This window comes from Geotrypetes seraphini, chromosome 6 (assembly GCF_902459505.1).
Source record: "Geotrypetes seraphini chromosome 6, aGeoSer1.1, whole genome shotgun sequence".
Lineage (NCBI taxonomy): Eukaryota > Metazoa > Chordata > Amphibia > Gymnophiona > Dermophiidae > Geotrypetes > Geotrypetes seraphini.
Genome location: NC_047089.1, coordinates 142992625 through 143013844, shown reverse-complemented (window position 1 = coordinate 143013844; position 21220 = coordinate 142992625). Strand labels below are relative to the sequence as shown.

Genomic DNA, 21220 nt, shown 5'->3' with positions numbered 1-21220 from the left:
CATTGCCTGAGAGACCAATTTACACTAAGCAGTCTAAGAGGATGGAATGGTCGACTAAGTCGAAGGCACTACTTAAGTCAAACAGGAGGACTAGCGCACTTGTGCCCTGGCTGAACAGGGAGTGGAGGGAATCTAGTAGGGAGGCAATAATGGTTTCAGTGCTGTGACCGGGTCGGAATCCTGACTGGTTGTCATTTAGAATGTTGAATTTGTCTAGATAGTTTACTAGGTCTTGATTGACAAGACCTTCCATTAGTTTTGTGAAGAAGGGGATGTTCGCTATGGGTCTGCAATTTGATGTCAGGTTAATAGGTTCCTTGGGGTTTTTTACAATCGGGGTAATTAGGATTTGTCTTAGGTCCTCAGGGAAAGTTCCCGATAGTAAAAGGAAAGAGAGCCAGGTGTGTAACTTGGCTTTGAAGGTGACCGGAGCAACTTTCATTACGTTGGGTGGGCACTCGTCTAGTTTGCAGTGGGAGTTGGCATATTTTGAGTAGAGTGTAGAGAATTGTTGCCAGGTTGGGATTGTGAAGTTTTCCAGAGAAGGTCGGCTCTAGGTTCGTCAGAAGGCTGAGCAACTGGGTAGTTCAGATGGTTGGCAGTGGCACCCGAAAGGGAGGATCTCAAATTGGAGATTTTGCTGTTGAAGAACTCAGCTAGGGCTTTGGCTAGAGGAGGGGATTCAGAGGTGGGACGGGTTAGGGTTTGAATGTCAAAGAGGTTGTTGACTATTTTGAAAAGATTTTTGATATTGGGGTAAGGGGAGCCGATTTTTAGAGCGTAGAAGTTGGTGCGTTTGGATGTTATAAGATTTTTATAGTCTTTTAATTTTGTTCTCCAATTTGTTCTGTCTTTACTGTCACCGGATTTCAGCCATAGTCTTTCGAGTTTCTGAAGTTCTCGTTTCATTGATCCTAGTTCCGCGTCGAACCAACCGTCAGTGGTTTTGTCTCTCATTTTCCTATTTTTAATAGGAGCCATGGTGTTTAGTATATATGTGCTTGTGCTGGACCAAGAATCGGCTGTGAATGAGTCAGGATCTGGGTTGGAGGAGAGGTCATAGTGTGACCAGAATTCAGTTGGGTTGATAAAGCCTCTGGTGGATATCGTTTCCTTGGTTCTTTTTTTCCAGTTTGGGGTAAGATGTGTGGCGCTTTGCTTGCCAGTTAAGTTGAAGGTTGCATAGTCGATGGTCTGACCATAGGGTGTCTGTCCAAGTGGGTAGTTCCCAGAGAATCTTAGGGTACAGTAAGTCTTTGGAGGAGAAGGTTGCTAGATCAAGTTAGTGACCTTTATGGTGTGTTCTTTCAAGGGATGGCACGGAGAAGTCTAGAGAGGTGGTGAGGGAGAGTAACTCTTTCGTGTCATTCCTATCGACCTTGTCTAGGTGGATGTTTAGATCGCCGACCAGTAGGTTGTAGGGACCCTTAATAGAGTTAGTGAGGAGGAATTCTAAGAAGCTGTCTTTGGTGGTGGGCCATTTCTTGGGAGGAATGTAAAATAGGGTAATGATTAAGCTATCTTCTAGCTGTTCCGATTGAAGTTTACAGGAAAGAATTTCGAGGTCCGTTGAGGATTTCAAGGTTAGAATGGTGGGTTCGAAAGCATCTCTTATTATGATCGCTAGGCCTCCCCCTCTTCCCCAGGTTCTGGGTAGGGAGGTAATTTTACCCCAGGTGGAAGGCAGTCACGAATTATGATGTCGTTGTTGGAGATCAGCCATGTTTTGGAAAAGAGGACAAAGTCAGAGCTTTGTTCCTGATAGAACGGAGGTTTAAGTAGAAATCCAGGGCCTTTTAGTAGTGAGAGGTGTCCTCTGGGGCAGAGTGGGTGATTTTCCTTAATGATCGGTGAATATTTATGTGAGATTTCTTTGGTTTGCAAGAGGGAGGAACAACTGGGATTTGGAAGGGGCCCCATTCAGAGCAGTCAAGAATGAGGCGTTGGGCTGGCCTCTGGAGTTCTGGGTTGGTAAGACGAGGCCTTATGAGGATAGGGATCGGGGAGGAGAGTAGAGCTTTGGTTAACCAATTATTGTAAAGAGCCCAGAAAAACATGAGAAATAAGGTCAGGTAGTTTTGTAAGGGGGCCATCATGCAAAGAAAGATGGTGCAGGTATTAGGAAATCTTGGTCAGGGATAGATGGAGTAGTAGTCATGCAAGGTACTTATCAGAGTTGGCCAGAGGTACTGGCAGGCTGGAAGAATCTCTGGGTTGGTGTTATCGCTGCAGGTGGTCGGCACTGGGAGGTGATGCGTTGTTGACCCTGGTGCGGGATGTTGGAGTCCTCGTGAGGGTTCTCGCGGAAATTGTGGTTGCTCTTGGATGGAAGTTGGATCGGTAGTAGTCGCTTCACGAAGGCGCGCACTAAGGCGCATGCGTTTTTGTCGTGCACCTTCGTTGGCGTGCCAAACGGCTGCGTGCCATTGGGTCTTGGCTTTTTGTAGCAGCAGGCTCCCCTGCTGGTTTCGGGGGAGGAGCGGAGCGGTGCTCTCACGCTCCTAAGTCGAGTCCCGAAGAAAAGAAATGAAATGCCCGCAGGTTTCGGTGCGGGGCTCGGGTGATGGGTCTTGGCTTTTTGTAGCAGCAGGCTCCCCTGCTGGTTTCGGGGGAGGGGGGAGCGGTGCTCTCACGCTCCTAAGTCAAGCCCCGAAGAAAAGAAATGCCCGCAGGTTTCGGCAAAAGTAGGCAATTTTCATACCAGATGCTTAAGATAACAGGACATATAGAACTTGTAATTAAGGACACTGTTCACCAACATAGAATTTTGGTAAAGGCGATGTCCAAATTTATCCATAATCCAGCCTTCTCTAACTGGTGGCGCTGACGCATTGGCTCTCGAAGCAAAAGATTTTTTCTACATTGATTCCACAAGTAATGACTGATGCTGAAGCTGTGGTTTATCAAACCCCAGAGAAGAACTGATTCTGTAAATGGAATCAAGTTTTCTTGGAGCTACTGTGACAGTCAGAGGCATTTCCCAATTCTTGGAGAGTATCCTTGAGAATGCCATGCAGCGGTAATTTGAGGGGGTACGTGGAGCGGTAAATGGCCTTGTCCCCGCAGTAAAGTATCTGCCGCACGCTGCCTCCCTTCCCACCCCTCTAGGTCAGCAGACTTCCTCACGATCACGTGATCCAGCAGCCCACTCCCTTTTCCCTCCTGATCACCACGGTCCAGGCATTTCTTCCCCTCATCGGGCCATCTCCCTCCCTTCCCTTCACCTTTGCGTGCGCTTTTCAGAATCGAGGCCCGGAATGTCCTCTCGAACGTCAGAATTGACGTCGAGAAGAAGGCTTCTGGGCGGCAATTAGCAGCAGCGGCGGTGGGTCTGAATCGGCGCTGGAAGAAGGTAAGGAGAGAGGCTTTTTTTTTTTTTTTTTTACACGGCAGGGAGGGAAGGAGGTAGGCAAACAGGCTTTGGGGGAGAAGATGGGACAAAGGCTGGAAGGCAGTAAGGGGGGACATAGGAAGGAGGCACTGAGGGCACTAAGGACATGGGAAGGAGGCACTGAGGGTACTAAGGACATAAGAAGGAGGCACTGGGGACACTAAGGACATAGGAAGGAGGCACTGGGGACACTAAGGACATAGGAAGGAGGCACTGGGGACACTAAGGACATAGGAAGGAGGCACTGGGGGCACTAAGGACACAGGAAGGGGCACTAAGGACATGGGAAGGAGGCACTGGGGGCACTAAGGACATAGGAAGGAGGCACTGGGGACACTAAGGACATAGGAAGGGGCACTGGGGCACTAAGGACATAGGAAGGAGGCACTGGGGACACTAAGGACATAGGAAGGGGCACTAAGGACATGGGAAGGAGGCACTGGGGGCACTAAGGACATAGGAAGGAGGCAGGACACGGGAAGGAGGCACTGGGGGCACTAACGACATTGGAGGGGCACTAAGGATTAGAGAATGACACAGTGGCAGTTACCCGCGGCTAGCTGCGTTTAGCCGCGGGTAACCCGCCGAATCGGGGAAAGAAAAATAGCAGTCGCTGCGGGGACGGGGACAAGGCCATTCACCGCCCCGTGGAGCGGTGAATGGTCTTGTCTCCGTAGTGAGGCATCAAGGATCGCGCGGTCCCCGCAGCCCCCACCCACCTGCCCAATCGATCCTAGTGTTTAGCCAGCTCTCTCCCTTCTCCTCACCTTAGTTTGTAGGCTTTCTTTTTCGGCGACCCGCATGCTATCAAAGAGCCGCGCACCCGCGGCTAATCAGTGTTCAATCTTCTGCTCTGACGCAACAGGAAACAGGAAGTTGCAGCAGAGCAGAAGATTGAACACAGAGCAGCCGCGCGTGCAGGTCGCCGAAAAAGAAAGCCTGCAAACTAAGGTGAGGAGATTGGAGAGAGCTGGCTAAACACTAGCATCGATTGGGAAGGCGGGTGGGGCTGCGGGGACCGCGCGATTGCGCATGTTCCCGGCTCAAACTGGAAGGAGGGAGTGAAAGGGAAAAAGATTCTGGGCCAAGGGGATGAAAACGGAAAGAAAAACCCACAGCAGGAAAGAAAGGGAAGGACAGGCAGGTGAGCCAGATGCTAGAAGCGGGGGGGGGGGGGGGAATAAAGAGGGAAAAAAGCTAGATGGGGTTGAAAAGAAGAGACACACTGGTATGGAAGAGGAAGATAGGGGAAATCTGGACACAGGAAGGTAACAGAAAAAGGGGAAATTATGTGCATGGGGCATAGGGACAGAGACATAAAGGGGACATGCCATGGGGATGGTATATGGACACAGGGGGGGGGGGCAATGGCAGATATATAGGGGAGATATTAGAAATGGGGAAAATAGGAGCACAGAAGCGAGATGGTTTGTGGGGATGGGACAGGGACCGAGCTCGCAGGCTCCAGTGGCTTGCACAAATTACATTGTAACGTGCCACGAAAATAAGAGGGAGGAAGGTAGATAGATAGGCCACGCGAGAGGAGCTGAAGAGTGGTAGAAAGGAACAGATGGTAAAGGAGGGAGGGAAGGGTGGTAGTGGAAAGGAATAGAACAGACATTGAAGGAGGGTGGAGAGGAACAGACCCTGAAGGGAAATATGGAAGACAGAGTGGGAAGAAGACAGATGCCAGACTATGAGGGAGCGGAAGGAAGAAGATGGGTGCTAGACCAATTGGGGGGGGGGGTGAAGGGAGAGGCACAGTAACAGCAAATGGAAGACGCAGAGAGAAGACACACAGTGGATGGAAGGAATTGAATGAGAAGATGTGGAAAGCAGAAACCAGACAACAAAGGTAGAAAAAAAAAATTCTATTTATTTATTTATTTTTTGCTTTAGGATAAAGTAGTATATTAGTTGTGTTGATAAAAATTTATAAACAAAGCCCTGCCAGCTGAACATCTCTTTCTCTAGTTCAGCAGCAGGAACTTTGATTTATAAGAAAGGAATAAGCTAAATATTACAGTACTAAGGCTTATATGGATGCAGCGGGGACGGTGACGGGGCGGTGAATGGGATGGCAGTGGCGGTGACAGGGCGTTGAAAGGGATGGCGGGGACGGTGACAGAGCGGTGAAGGGAACGGCGGTGACGGGGAAGTGCAGAGGATGGTGGGCCGGGGACGGGGCGGTGACGGGGACAGATTTTTTCCCCGTGTCATTCTCTACTAAGGATATAGGAAGGAGGCACTGGGGGCACTAAGGACACGGGAAGAGGCACTAAGGACATAGGAAGGAAGGAGGGAGGGAATAGAAAGGGACAATTGTTGGGCCTGAGTGTAGAAAGAAAGGATGCACAGTCAGAAGGAAACGCAACCAGACTTATGAAATCACCAGACAGCAAAGGTAGGAAAAATTATTTTATTTTCAATTTAGTGATCAAAATGTGTCAGTTGAGAATTTATACCTACTGTCTATATTTTGCACTATATTTGTCTATTTTTCTATAGTTACTGAGGTGACATTGCATATTTTAAAGTCTTCTGCCCTGACATCTTTGAAAAATAAATGATAATTAACATTTTCTCTGCGAATAGTGTGCTTTGTGGGTTTTTAAAATTATGGTTACCATTATGAATTAATAAGATATTATTTGTACATGAAAAATGAATGGAAGAAATTGGGACTGGATTGGGGGCGGGATTGGGGCGGGACTGACAATTAATAGATGTCCCGTTTTTATGAAAAACAAAAAATGGTCACGTTATCTAATGAGAATGCTATACATGAGTCTGAGAGCTCATGGCCACATGAAGGTATATCTAGTAAAAAACTATAATCAAGAACTTCGGAGCACTCAATATTTTGTACAGTTTCTACTGCGGCTGCTACTACTACTACAGTACTACTAAGTATTTCTATATTGTCCTTAAGTCTGTGAAGGGACAATTTTTAAAAATATACCATTATCTCTTGGAATTTGATACTTTCACCAATAGTTGGATTTTTTAGTCAGGATGCCAGTAATGTCTTCATTTCTGTCACACTTCCACTCCCAATATTAGAAGAATCATCGATAAAATTACCTACCTGCTGTGCAAATTCTACTATAATTGCTTTTGTGCGCTCTTCAAATTCATCCTTTGTGTTCTTCTTTTGCTTCTTCAAGGTAGCAACAATATCTGTATCTGGACTCTTCTTCCAATCATATAACCGATCAATCTTTAAAAAAAAAAAAATACCCAAAACACACAAATACTTTTTCAGTACAGAGGAAGATCCTATTCACAGCACACAATACACATACTCTTGCTCATCTTCAGGGTGCAGTATCTTATGCTAATACAAGGAAGCAATAAATCAACTGGTCTGCTCAATTTATTTTCCTGATGCACCTTAAACTCCTAAATGACCACTATTTATCTCTGTTTCTCTCCATATAAATGGATCGTGTTTATCATAGGTTTTCTAAAATGCCCAATACTGCTTTTGCTTCCACAACTCGCACCCATTTATTTAAGAAAAGGCCTTGTTAAAGATCTATTGATAAGCAATGCATTCTATTAGTTCACATAATCTATACGAGGGGGTGCTGAAAAATTCACAGCCCAACCAAATTCCTAAATCAACAGATTAGGGTTCTTACCTCAGTAATCTGGGTTCTGTTAGGTTACACAGGAGTCCATACTTGAGTTGTTGATTCCCCCTTCCCTTGAAGTACAAAAGGTTATCTCTAAAAACTTGAGGACTCCTCCCCTTCTGTGGTGGAGCACAGCACCCCCACCCCTCTTCAGTTGGTACAAAAGCAACAGAATGCCAATGAAACATAAGAAAAGAGGCACGGGAAACTTCCCTTGGCAAGAAACACATTCTGTTCTGCTTTGAATCTCAGAAAATAGAACAATGATTAATAAACATTCAACAATTAAACAGAAAACAATAAACACTCTCATGAGTAACTCAGAACCAACTTGCTAAGGGTATGAACAAGCAGGAACTATGGAACCCCCCCCCCCCAGGAGGAGAGAGAAAGAGAAAGTCCTCCAATACCTGAAACACATCTGTTCTTTATCTTAGGTAAAATAGCAGAGGTTTCAAGACTAACACTGGCAATGTCAGAGGCAGAAATCAGGTGAATCAAAACAAGTCCACACAGGAGGGCAGTAAGGACTCCTGTATTTGTTTGGCACAAAGGAGTCCAAACATGCTATGAAAGTCTGGCATAGGCAAAGATAACCAAATCAACCACACATCAGCCTCAGCACCCAGATAGCCCTCTTCTCCAGGGCAAGTGGTCCATCAATCGTCTGTAACTGAGAGCCATTGGATTAGCCTTATGAGAGTTGCTGTTTTTCCTGACAGGGAAAGCAGACAGGGTGTTTTCAGACAGTGCTACTGTGGTGGCTTATGTAAACAGACCTTCAGCTTGGCGTCTCGAATGCTGTTCAAGTGGTCCATGTGGCAGGAATAGAGAAAGTCCAAGCCGATTTTCTCAACCGGCAGACCTTGGTCTCCGAAGAGTGGTCTCTGTCTCAAAGACATTTTTCCTTAGGCTCCTCCTCCTTGTATCTGGGATACAGAGGAAGGAGCCTAAGGAAGTCCTTGATTGACTCAGATACCTCCGGCCCCTCCCCTTCCTAAGGGGCCTGAGGCATCTGAATCAATCAAGGCCTTAGGCCACTCCCCGTGCATCAAATGATGCACCAGAGAGGGGAAGGCCTGGCATTGTAGACTTAGAGAAGGAGGGACTGAGCACCCCTCCTGCTCCCAACTTAAAAGGTATGAGGGGGGCATGAGGGGGAGGCCTCCGGTAGCAAGAGGGAGTGGGCATCCCTCCTGCCTTTTTTTCAGAGGGGGGAGGGTAGGGGTGATTGGAAGGGGGCAATTGACTTGGGATGTCCTTTGTGACAGGAGGGAAGTGGGCATTTCTCCTGTCATTTTTGGGGGGTTTGAGGGGGGACGGTGCCTTGGGGGTGCCTGGTGCAGGAGAGGGTCTTTTTTCTTTTTTTAAATGGGACAGATTGTGCATGTGCAATACACACACAACATCTGTGCCATGCAAACTTGATAGTGCATTGATCGCTGCTGGAGAATCGGTCAGAGAATCGGCCAAATGTGATCAAGTCAGTATCTTTAGTGAATCTAGCTCTAAGTCTGCTGGCACCGATAACCATCAAATCTCTGTCTGGACCCCCTGAAAGGGCATCTGAGAGGAGTAGTCAGAGGAAAATTGGCGAGCTCTGCTGAAGACATGAAAATAGCTTCTATTGCCTCTGGCAAGTTGATGGCTCCTACTATCTAGAAGGAATTTGGGGTGGCGATCCACCAAACTGTCCATGAAGTTATCTAGTCCTTTAGCAAACATGATCTACCCTTTAAAGGGTAATCTGCTGAGGGTGGCCTTGGAAGCTGAGTTGCCCACTCACTATCTAATCTAGAGCATCTGGCGGGCCAAAATGGAATAAGCTGAAACACTACCCAGGATTCTAATAATGTCCTAAAGAGCACTGGTTGATGTAGTATATCTAGAATTTCAGAAAGCTTTTCATAAAGTTACTCATGAGAGGCTCCTGCGAAAATTAGTAATAGGATAGGTGGCAAAATTCAGTTGTGGATTAATAATTAGTTATCAAATAGAAAAGAGAGAAGGTAGGGTTAAATGGTCTTTTTTTCTCAATGGAGGAGAGTAAAACAGTGGAGTGCTGAAGGAATCTGTACAGGGAATGGTGCTATTTAACTTATTTATAAATGATCTGGAAATTGGGACGACAAGTGAAGTAATTAGATTTGCAGATAACACTAAACTGTTCAAAGTTGTTATGTTTAAATGTATTTTATTAAATTTTCCATATAGTGCTAGAACAAACCGTCAGTTGTTAAAACGCAGGCAGACCTTAGGAAATTAGAAAAATTGCAGGCAGACCTTAGGAAATTGGAAGATTAGATGTCCAAATGGCAGATGAAATTTAATGTGGACAAATGCAGAGTGATGCACATTGGGAAGAATAACCCAAATCACAGTTACCGGATACTAGGGTCCAACTTGGGGGTTAGTGCCCAAGAAAAGGATCTGGGTGTCATTGTAGACAATAAGATGAACCTTTCCACACAACGTGCATTGGTGGCTAAAAAAACAAACAAGATGCTAAGAATTATTTTTAAAAAGGGATGGTTAACAAGACTAAAAATATTATAATGCCTTTGTATCATTCCGTGGTGCAACCTCACCTAGAGTATTGCGTTCAATTCTGGTCTATCTCAAGAATGATATAGCGGCACTAGAAAAGGTTCAAAGAAGAGCAACCAAGATGATAAAGGGGATGGAACTCCTCTCCTATAAGGAAAGTCTAAAAAAGTTAGGGATCTTCAGCTTAGAAAAGAGACAGCTGACGAGAGATATGATAGAAGTCTACAAAATACAGAGTGGAGTAGAATGGGATCAATTTTTTATTCTGTCAAAAATTACAAAGACTAGGGGACACTTGAAGTTACAGGGAAATACTTTTAAAACCAATAGGAGGAAATATTTTTTCACTCTGAAAATAGTTAAGCTCTAGAATGCATTGCCAGAGGATGTAGTAAGAGCAGATAGTGTAGCTGGTTTTAAGGAAGGTTTGGACAATTTCCTGGAGGAAAAGTCCATAGTCTGTTATTGAGAAAGACATGAGGAAAGCCACTACTTGCCCTAGATCAGTAGCATGGAATGTTGCTACTCTTTGGGGTTTTGTCACTAACCTGGATTGGCCACCGTGAGGATAGGCTACTGGGCTTGATAGACCATTGGTCTGACCCAGTAAGGCTATTTTTATTTTCTTATGAGACAGCCTGGCAGGTGAAGGCTGGTGCAAGAATGAGAGAGACAGGAAGCCTGGGGCGGGGAAGGCTGGCGAGGGGGAGACAGGTGGTACAGAAGTACAGCACAGTTACTTACCGTAACAGGTGTTATCCAGGGACAGCAGGCAGATATTCTTAACTGATGGGTGACGGCACCAACGGAGCTCTGGTACAGACAATTTTAGAGTGATTGCACTCTAAGAACTTAGAAAGTTCTAGTTAGGCCACACCGCACATGTGCGAGTGCCTTCCCGCCCGACGGAGGCGCGCGGTCCCCAGTTAAGATAAGCCAGCTAAGAAGCCAACCCGGGGAGGAGGGTGGGACGTAAGAATATCTGCCTGCTGTCCCTGGATACCACCTGTTACGGTAAGTAACTGTGCTTTATCCCAGGACAAGCAGGCAGCATATTCTTAACTGATGGGTGACCTCCAAGCTAACAAAAAGAGGGATGGAGGGAAGGTTGGTCATTAGGAAAATAAATTTTGCAAAACAAATTGGCTGAAGTGACCATCCCGTCTGGAGAATGCATCCAAACAATAATGAGACGTGAAAGTATGAACTGAGGACCAAGTAGCAGCCTTGCAGATTTCCTCAATAGGACTTGATCTGAGGAAAGCCACAGATGCTGCCATAGCTCTTACTCTATGGGCCGTGACAGAACCTTCCAGTGTCAGTCCGGTCTGAGCATAACAGAACGAGATGCAAGCAGCAAGCCAATTGGATAGCGTACGTTTAGAAACAGGACGACCCAATTTATTGGGATCAAAAGATAGAAAAAGTTGAGGAGAGGAGCGGTGAGGTTTAATGCGCTCCAAATAGTAAGCCAAAGCACGCTTACAGTCCAAAGTATGCAAAGCCTGTTCCTCAGGATGAGAATAAGGTTTCGGGAAGAATACAAGTAAGACAATGGACTGGTTAAGGTGAAAGTCAGTGACAACCTTAGGATGTGTACATAGAACCACTTTGTCATGGTGAAAGACAGTAAAAGGTGGGGGCAACTAGTGCATGCAACTCACTGACCCTCCTGGCAGAGGTGAGAGCAAAAAGGAAGATGACTTTCCAAGTGAGAAATTTGAGATGAGCTTTGGCCAATGGTTCAAAAGGAGGCTTCATTAAGGCGGAAAGAACCACATTAAGATCCCAGACAGACAGGGGGCTTGAGAGGTGGTTTCACATAGAAAAGCCTCCGCATGAATCGGGAAACCAAAGGATGAGCTGTGAGAGGTTTTCCGTGAACCGGCTCATGAAAAGCAGTAATGGCACTGAGGTGTACTCTGATAGAAGTAGATTTGAGACCAGAGTTAGACAAAGAAAGAAGATAATCCAATACAAGCTCTACTGCTAGTGAAGTAGGATCATGATGATGCCGAAAGCACCAGGAAGAAAACCTGGTCCACTTCTGTCAGTAACATTGAAGAGTGGCCGGCTTCCTGGAAGCAGCAAGAATAGAACGGACAGGCTGAGAAAGAAGAGAGTGAGATGAGCTCAGCCCGAGAGATACCAAGCTGTCAGGTGCAGAGACTGTAGGTTGGGATGTAGAAGGGACTGCTGATGCTGAGTAAGCAGAGAAGGAAAAACTGGAAGAAGTATGGGCTCCCTGGAACTGACTTGAAGAAGAAGGGAGAACCAATGTTGCCTGGGCCACCGTGGAGCAATGAGAATCAGGGTGGCTTTTTCCCTCTTGAGCTTGAATAAAGTTCGTAACATGAGAGGCAGAGGGGGAAAGGCATAAAGAAATAGATTGGTCCAATCCAGGAGAAATGCATCTGCCGCCAGACGATGAGGGGAGTAGAGTCTGGAGCAAAATCGGAGCAGTTGATGATTATGAGGAGCCGCAAATAGGTCCATCTGAGGAGTGCCCCATTGAGCGAAAATGGTCTGAAGAGTCAAGGGATCGAGAATCCATTCGTGAGGTTGGAGAATTCTGCTGAGCTTGTCTGCTAAGGAATTCTGCTCTCCCTGAATGTAGACAGCTCTCAGGAATAACTGGCGAGCTGTCGCCCAAGACCAAATCTTTTGAGCCTCCTGACATAAGAGGTGAGATCCCGTGCCACCCTGTTTGTTGATGTAGTACATTGCAACTTGATTGTCTGTGCAAAGCAGTAGTACTTGAGGAGGAGATGCTGAAAAGCCTTGAGGGCATAAAACATTGCTCTGAGTTCCAGGAAATTGATATGGTGTTTCTTTTCCTGGGCAGTCCAAAGACCCTGAGTTTGAAGATCGTTCAAATGAGCTCCCCAGGCATATGGGGATGCGTCTGTGGTGATGACCAGATGATGAGGAGGCAGATGGAACAGAAGACCTCTGGAGAGATTGGACGATTTCAATCACCATTGCAGAGACTGTCGAAGAGACGATGTCACAGATATGTGTCGCGAAGGAGGATCCATCACCTGGGACCACTGGGTAGCTAGGGTCCATTGAGGTGTACGCAGGTGAAGACGAGCGAAGGGGGGTGACATGAACTGTCGAGGCCGTGTGACCCACGAGAATCATCATTTGCTTCGCAGAGATAGAGAGCTGTGGGAGCACCTGCTGACAGAGATGAAGAAGGGTCTGAAGGCGGTTGGGTGGAAGAAACGCCTTCATGAGAACAGTGTCCAGGATCACTCCGATGAATTGGAGTCGTTGAGTGGGGATGAGATGAGACTTGGGCAGGTTGATTTTGAACCCCAGAATTTGGAGAAATAGGATGATCTAGTTGGTAGCCAGAGTCACTGCCTGAGCCGAATGAGCCTTGATTAACCAGTCGACCAGGTAAGGGAAGACCTGGAGAAGGTGAGACCGTAGAAAAGCGGCCACCACAATGAGACATTTTGTGAATACCCTGGGAGAGGAAGCGAGACCGAAGGGTAACACTTTGTACTGGTAATGGCAGTGATTGATCATTAACCGGAGGTACGGTCTGGATGTGAGAGTGATCGGTATGCGAGTGTAGCTTCTTTTAGATCGAGGGAGCAAAGCCAGTCGTCCTGAGAGAGAAGAGGATACAGTGTGGCGAGAGAGAGCATTTTGAACTTCTCTTTGACCAAACATTTGTTGAGATCCCTGAGATCTAAGATGGGTCTGAGGTCTCCGGTTTTTTGGGGGACAAGAAAATAACGGGAGTAAAATCCCTGCCCCTTCTGATCTAGAGGAACTTCTTCTATAGCGTTGAGAAGAAGAAGGGATTGAACCTCCCGAAGAAGTAGAGATGACTGAGAGGTGTTCAAAGCAGACTCTTTTGGAGGACTGTAGGGGGGGGGGGGGAGTTTGAAAATTGAGAGAATAGCCATGGCGAATGATGTTCAGAACCCACTGATCTGAAGTGATGAGTTCCCAACGGCTGAGGAAAAAGGAGAGACGTCCTCCGATAGGTTGGGGCAGAAGAGAGGACTGAGGAAGACTGGCGATGTCCTGAAGAAGAAAGTCAAAAGGGTTGAGTGGGCTTAGATGGTGCAGGTGGTTTCACTGATTGCTGCTGCTGAGCCCGAGGTTGTTGGCGTTGCTGTTGACGTTGACGCCGAGGTTGCTGCTGAGAAGGAGGAAGAGGACGAGCAGAGTAGCGACATTGGTAGGATGACTGCTGGCGAAAAGGACGAGGAGATGGAGGCTTCTTTTTATTTTTCAGCAATGTATCCCACCTAGTCTCATGCGCAGACAGCTTTTGAGTAGTAGAATCCATAGATTCACCATACAACTCGTCACCTAAGCAGGGGGCATTGGCAAGGCGATCCTGGTGGTTGACATCGAGTTCTGAGACTCGAACCCAAGCCAGACGTCTCATAGCAACAGCCATTGCTGTAGCCCTGGATGTAAGTTCGAAGGTGCCATAGATGGAACGCACCATGAACTTGCGAAGCTGCAATAAACTAGACGTGTATTGATGGAATAAGGGAAGCTTCCAATCAGGGAGATATTTTTCAAAAGAAGAAAGCTGTTGGATAAGATGCTTCAGGTAAAATGAAAAATGAAAGGAATAATTACCTGAGAGGTTGGCTAGCATCGCATTTTGGTAGAGCCGCTTGCCAAACTTATCCATAGCTTTGCCCTCTCTGCCAGGAGGGACAGAAGCATAGACACTAGAGCCCGCAGTCTTTTTCAAAGTGGATTCCACAAGCAAGGATTCATGCGGGAGTTGAGGCTTGTCAAAGCCTGGAATGGGAATAACTCTGTATAAAGTGTCTAATTTTCGAGGAGCATCGGGGATGGTTAAGGGTGTCTCCAAGTTTTTTTTAGAAAGTCTCACGTAAAATATCATGGAGGGGTAATTTTAGAAATTCCTTGGGCGGTTGATCAAAGTCCAAAGCCTCAAGAAAAGCTTTAGACTTCTTAGATTCAGCCTCCAAAGGAATAGAAAGAGACTCACACATTTCCTTTAAAAAAGATGTAAAGGAGGATGGATCAGGCTTGGCAGAAGGGTCCCGTACAGAAGGGTCTTCCTCAGGTGTAAGATAGCCTCTCATCAGACAATAGAGGCTCTTCTGAGTCATCCCAAAGATCAGGATCGGTGTTGTGCGGCGTCGAAGTGGGTGCCGGCTTAGAAGGCACCGACGTCGGTGTGGAGGCCGAGGGCTCAGTCATCGCAGCACCGAACAGAAGTTTCTGCTGAATTTGTCGATTTTTTAAGGGGCGCTTTTTAAGAGTAGCACAACGGGTGCAGGTGGAAGCCCTATGATCCGGATCCAGGCACTGGAGACACCAATTGTGCGGGTCGGTCAAAGAGATGGGGCGCGCACACCATTGGCACTTCTTAAATCCTGGCTGAGGGGGCATGAAGGTGAAAACGGCCTCCGCTAAATCGAAGGCTGAAGCTTCGATGATGGCAACAGGCCCCGCCGGGGCGAGCCGTAAAAGGGAAAAAAAGAACGAATTTTTTTTTTTTTAAAGAAATAAGAAGAAAGAAACAAAGGAAGAAAGCTTCCAAGACAAAAACCGTGCGAGCGGGAAAGGCAAGCGAAAAGTCTTTCAATGGCCATTGAAAGAAAAACGCGTCTTCTTAGCTCCACGGAAACTAAGAAACTGGGGACCACGTGCCTCCGTCGGGCGGGAAGGCACTACGCGCATGCACGGTGCGGCCTAACTAGAACTTTTCTAAGTTCTCTTAGAGTGCAATCACTCTAAATTGTCCGTACCGAGGCTCTGTCGGTGCCGTCACCCATCAGTTAAGAATATGCTGCCTGCTTGTCCTGGGATAACTTGAAGAACTGATTTATTACATTTTATTTGCCCACAGGCAAACAAATAGGAAAAAAATCTTAGTCAATCTCTAAAGGAGCTGCTTCTATTCCACCCCCCCCCCACCCCACCCATTCCAACAAAAAAGCACTGGGAACATTGTAGGAAGTGTGAGAAAGGAGACGCGAGAAGGATCTTAGGTGCTGACTCTTAGGTTTTTGGACTAGATCCTAGATTTAATTAAAATTTGTCAAGGCCTGGTATATATACATTAAACAGTAAAGCTAAGAGTACTGATTCTTGAAGGACACAACTAGGTAGGGAAACCACACTAACACACTGTAACAATTATGCCCTTTTCTATCCCTTAGTGCTTCTCCCCCATTTTCACTACTGGAAGAGTAGGTTTGATAAATCTTCTTTCTGTTAGTCCATGTAGGAGTCCATAAGCTAGGTGTTCATATCCCACCCACAATTCCGGGAGCTGCAGAAATCCACAAACTTTTCTGAGCTCATGCTCCACCCCCACTTAGCCCGAGAGCTAGCAAATATATCCAGTTACATGCCAAAGACAAGCAACAGACAAATCTATGACCATGATAAGGGGGTACGGGGAGAATCCCCTGCAACATATGTAATTCCTGAACTGGTTTTGCTCTGCAAAATATTAAGCGATAAACAGACACAAAGACAACTCAGAAACATTGAGGAACAATGTAGAACTAACCTGCTGTGTGCAATGAGCACCCCAAAAAAGGTAATGCAAACTCACAGAAAACTCCCCACAGGATCTGTCAACTGGCTGGAAAGCGCAGAAGCCTGTAAGGAGAATCATCAAGGCAAAAAGAAGCAGGCTATTCCAAACAACTGAGTGTACACAGAGAGGGCGAGTTGTATGGAATCCTACAGGGCCTAACAGAAAGAAGATTATTGAAGGTATAAACCTAATCTTCCATTCTGTCATGTCCCTTCTGGATTCCATACACTAGATGACGTACCAAACCAATGGTAACATCTAGGGAGGATACAGAAGAGCCTGCTCTCAACACCGAGGTCACAAAAAAAGGCATCAAACAAGCAGCCACATCCACTCGGAAAAAAAACCAGGTAAAAGTATGAAGAGATGACCACGTAGCTGCCCTGCAAAGTTCATCAGGATGAATCGCTTAAGACTCCGCCCACAATGCTGCCACACTTCCAGTCAAGTGGTTATTAAGCAAAATTGGTGACTGCTTGTCGCGGGCAATGGAAGTCATGGAAATGACCAGTCGAATCCATCGTGTGATTGAAGCCTTGGCTGGCCAACCACAGCAAGGCGCAGCAATCAGGACAAATAGGTGATCAGACAGCCGGAAAATATTAGTCTTCTCTAAACAGTGGAGCAAGACTCCCCTGACAGCCAACTTGCACAGATCCGATCCTTTTGCTCTGAGCCTGTGAAAAGAAAGCAGACAAACGAACTTCCTGTTTAACATGGAAGGCAGAAACCACTTTCGATAGAAAGGAAGGAAGGTACAGTATGGAGAACACTCCTACATCCGAAAAACAGATAAAGGACGCTCTGTACGAAAGAGCCTGAAGCCACCCAAAAAACGCTGTGGCAACAAAAAGGACAGTCTTGACCGTCAGATCCAGAAGAGAATATCTCTCAATGACTCCAAACGGGCCTCTTCAAAGCCCTGCAGAATGATGTTAAGATTCCACAAGGGAACAGAAACGCAAGGGAAGTCCACAAACAAAGTGCTTTTCCCAGAAACCTGAACACAGCAGGATGAGCAGTAAGCGAACTAGTGCCTCAGCACGCTCTAAAACATGAAAGGCCTGCAACTGAACTGAAGGAAGGCCACTGCTAAACCTGTTTCTAGACCCGTCTGAAAAAAACCCCAGGATCATCAAAAAGGAACCCTCTCAGACTCCACGTGATTCTTAGCACCACCATTGTTGAAAGCCTTCCAGGCTTTGGCATAAGACGCTATAGTAGAGGGTTTCGACGAGCACAAAAAAATCTAGATAACTACATCTGATAAACCACGCTTCCTCCAAGCTAAATGCTCAAGAAACATTCTGTAAGACCAAAGCACCGTTGGATCTCCATGGGCACTGGCCCCTGACTGAGAAGATATTGATTAAGAGGGGCTCAGAGTCTGAAGCTACTAGAATCACCAGGCCGGGATGCACTGCTATCCGGCAGAGGACCCAACCAACCAGAGATCATGGAGGGATCATCATACAGGAGGAGCTTGTGAGCCAGCCAGCCAGGGCCAAACCAAGACATTCGGTCCTAGCTTCCTCACTGTTCGTCGATTCAAAAGCACCCTGGCCTTCGAATTCTCTGCCGAAGCCAACAAGTCCATCTGGGGCTGACCCCAGCTCTCTACGATCCTGCGAGAGGGATCATGCTCCTGGGTCCAAAAATTTTTGGTCGAGGAAGTCTGTCTGAACATTGTCAACTCCGGCCACATGGGCCACCAAGAAAGACAGAAGGAACGCAAACAATCTTTCTGGCCGAAGAGAGCACTAGAGATCCCTCATGATGTAAGTACGCCACCTCTGTGGTGTCGTCGGAGAAATTTGCACCGCTGGTCCTTTCAGAAAGAGCTGGAGAGTAATTGCCCGACGCTCCAGACAATTAGTCAATCAACGTTTCAGACCAGGAGTCCACTGCCCCTGAATGAAGCGGGCCCCACAGTAAGCCTGCAACCCAATAGACTTGTATCCATCCTAAGAGTCATCCACCTGGAAATCCAAAGAAGCCAGACAGCCTCCCCCTAAAGCCACCAGCTCAAGCTGCTGCTAGCTGGCACCGACCAGAGAAGCGGCATCTGAAGAGGAAAACTCTGTGGATATCAACAAGATAGGAGGGACCAATGTAAAGAGTGCATGGGTACTCTGGCCCAGGGGATTGCCTCCAAGGAGGCTGCCCGAGACCCCAGAACCTGAAGATAAAACCAGGCCGAGGGAGCCGGACGGTTCAGAAGAATTCTGATCTATTGTCAAAGGTTCTGTTGACATGCCTTGAAAAGAAATATATGACGAAGAGAAGCCCCAGAAACTCCAGGGACTGGGAGCACACCAAGCGTCTCTTCCTGAACTTGCCAATGTCTGCAGCAGAGACGCTACCGTCTACACTGCACTTTTGTACACCTGAGAAATGAAAGGCAGAGAATCCAAATGGGGCTCTTTCAGAACATCATCTAGAATGATCTCGCAGAGACTATAAGAACTGAAGCCAACCATGCCCTATTCCGGAAGAAACTGAACCTTCAACAACTAATTATTCTAAGATTGTCATACTCACCTGTCCTTTTACTTAATACATCTAGGATCCTTGTTCCCTATCCCCCTTCCTCTCCATCCTCCCCCCTTACCCTTGCTTCCCTTTCCTTCCTCAAGTCACCTAGAGCCTGCTTAGGTGTGCGCGACACACAAATATTAGATTAGATTAATAAAGAGGTTTAAAAATCTACGATGAAGGGTCAACACCTGAAACCAGACAAAGGCAAATCCGGACGCTCAGGGCGGCCGAGACCAGCCTCAGCAAAGGCAGCAGTCAGATCCAAAATAAAGACAGTGGCAGGAGAAAGAAAAATTAGAATACCTGCACGGCAACTAGCAATCAATGTCTGATACAGCCAGATGAGAGGACTCCTGAACAGGAAGCTTTGCCACAGGCATAACAGACCGAAAAAGCCCTGATGCGTTCGTCAGATGTGTCAAATAAGTGGGTGAGGAATACGCCTTTCAGAGGAGCCAAATAAAATCCAGTGAAAAGAACCACTCCACAACCATGGCACTGAGGTACGTGCACTACGCCAAGAGTGTCCCCAGACTCAGAATGCAGGCCTTCCCCTTCTCTGTGTATCATGGTATGCACCGGGGAGGGGGGTCTAAGGCCCTGATTTGCCCAGGCACCTAAGGCCCCTCTTACATGGGAGTGGCCTTAGGTATTTGGCCAATTTGAGTCTTAAGCTACTCACAGTTCATCCCAGAATGTATTGGGAAGGAGACTTAAGATTCCGGTTGGCCCAGGTGTCTAAGGCCCCTTCTATGAAGAGGTGGGCCTTTCGGCTGGAGGGAACAGACATCCCTCTGGCCGCCTTACCACATAAAGGTATGGGGGGGAGTGCTGGGGTGGGAGGTTGGGGTCTGGGGGAGTTCAGGGATATTCACGTTTGGAGGGGTCATGGGTTTGGGGGTCCTGCTGGCAGGAGGGAGTAAGCATCCCTCCTGCCTATCATGGTTGGGGGGAGGTTGTTTCGGGGGGGGGGTTCCGGCAGGGTATGCCTCCTGCTGCTGACAGTCTGGGGTGGGGTTCGTGGGTGGCGGTAGGAGAGATTGGGCATCCCTCCTGCCACGGAGTCTTGGGGGTTTCGGGGTGCTGGCAGGAGGGAGTGGGAATCTCTGTTGCCACAGACATTCTCAGGGGAGGACTGCCACTGCTGCTCAGCTGATTGGTGATTCTCAGCCGACACTTAGGTGGCTGCTGAGTCCGGCATCCAATACAGAATCTGCCCCTTATACCATTGGTCAATTCCACCTTCTTTGGACCTCTTTGATCTTGTTGGTACATCTGTTGGTGTTGTAGAGATTTTTTACTCCTGTTTCTCTGCTTTACTTAGAAGTAGAGGACTAGCCTAGTGGTTATAGCTGCAGCCTCAGCACCCCGAAGTTGTAGGTTCAAGCCCAGTGCTGCTCCTTTTGACACTGGCTAAGTCACTTAACAATCCACTACCCCAGGTACATTAGTCAGATTGTTAACCCATCGGAACAGATAGGAAGAAATACTTGAGTACCTGAATGTAAACCACTGAGGCTGTGATATAAATATTAATAAATAAGTAACCTAGCTCATTTCCCATGAATTCAATAAACATTCACTTTAAAAAAAAAAAAAACACCATCACCACCCCAACAACAAAGTAGTAAATCTAATTGTTTGCCTTGCCAGCCTTTTCACTTACTAGGTAATGGCCCACCACTATCATTTAATTTTGCTAAAATATTTTGATACCCACCAGACAGAACTTAAGACCTTGGCTTTCTTTCACATTACAGATTTGTCACCTCCTCATCACCCATCCATATCTCTCTGTCTCTTAACCACCCAATATCCTCTGTTTCTCATCTCTCCCTCTTCCTATGAAACTGTCACTGGAATGTTTTCATGTTTTACATATACTGATATTCATCAACATTTGCTTATTTCTGATTTGAAGAACATAAGAATTGTAATACTGGGACAGACCAAAGGTCCATCAAGCCCAGTATCCTGTTTCGAGCAGTGGCCAACCCAGGTCACAATTATCTTGCAAGATTCTAAGTAGTAAAACAGATCTTATGCTGCTTATGCTAGCAGTAAGCTGTGGATTTCCCCAAGCCTTCTCAATAATGGTCTATGGATTTCTCTTTTAGGAAATTATCCAAGCCATTTCACCACATTCTCCAGCAACAAATTCTAGAGTTTAAGTACACATTGTATGAAGAAATATTTTCTCTGGTTTATTTTAAATCTACTACTTAGTAGCTTCATTGCATGCCCCCTAGTCCTAGTATTTTTGGAAAGAGTAAACAAACAATTCACATCTACCCTTTCTATTCCACTCAGTATTTTATAGACCTCTTATCATATCATCCCTGAGCCATCTCTTCTTTAAGCTGAAGAGTCCTAGCCACTTTAGCCTTTCATCATAGGGAAGTCGTCCCATCCCTTTCATCATTTCTGTCGCCCTTCTATATACCTTTTCTAATTTTGCTATATCTTTTTTGAGATACAGTGACCAGAATTTCACACAGTATTCGAGGTGCGGACATACTATAGAGCAAGGCTGCCCAAGTCCGG

The 21220-nt window shown here is 46.6% G+C and overlaps 1 protein-coding gene across 2 annotated transcripts in view; it reads right to left on the bottom strand.

Annotated features, from left to right (window-relative positions):
• Nucleotides 1–21220, bottom strand: part of EIF5B (eukaryotic translation initiation factor 5B) — a 372530-nt gene that overhangs the window by 102756 nt on the left and 248554 nt on the right. For both annotated transcript variants that reach the window (XM_033950652.1, XM_033950653.1), the window contains exon 15: nucleotides 6480–6611. In XM_033950652.1, coding sequence (XP_033806543.1) covers nucleotides 6480–6611 — 132 coding nt within the window. The remainder of the gene's footprint in view (nucleotides 1–6479; nucleotides 6612–21220) is intronic.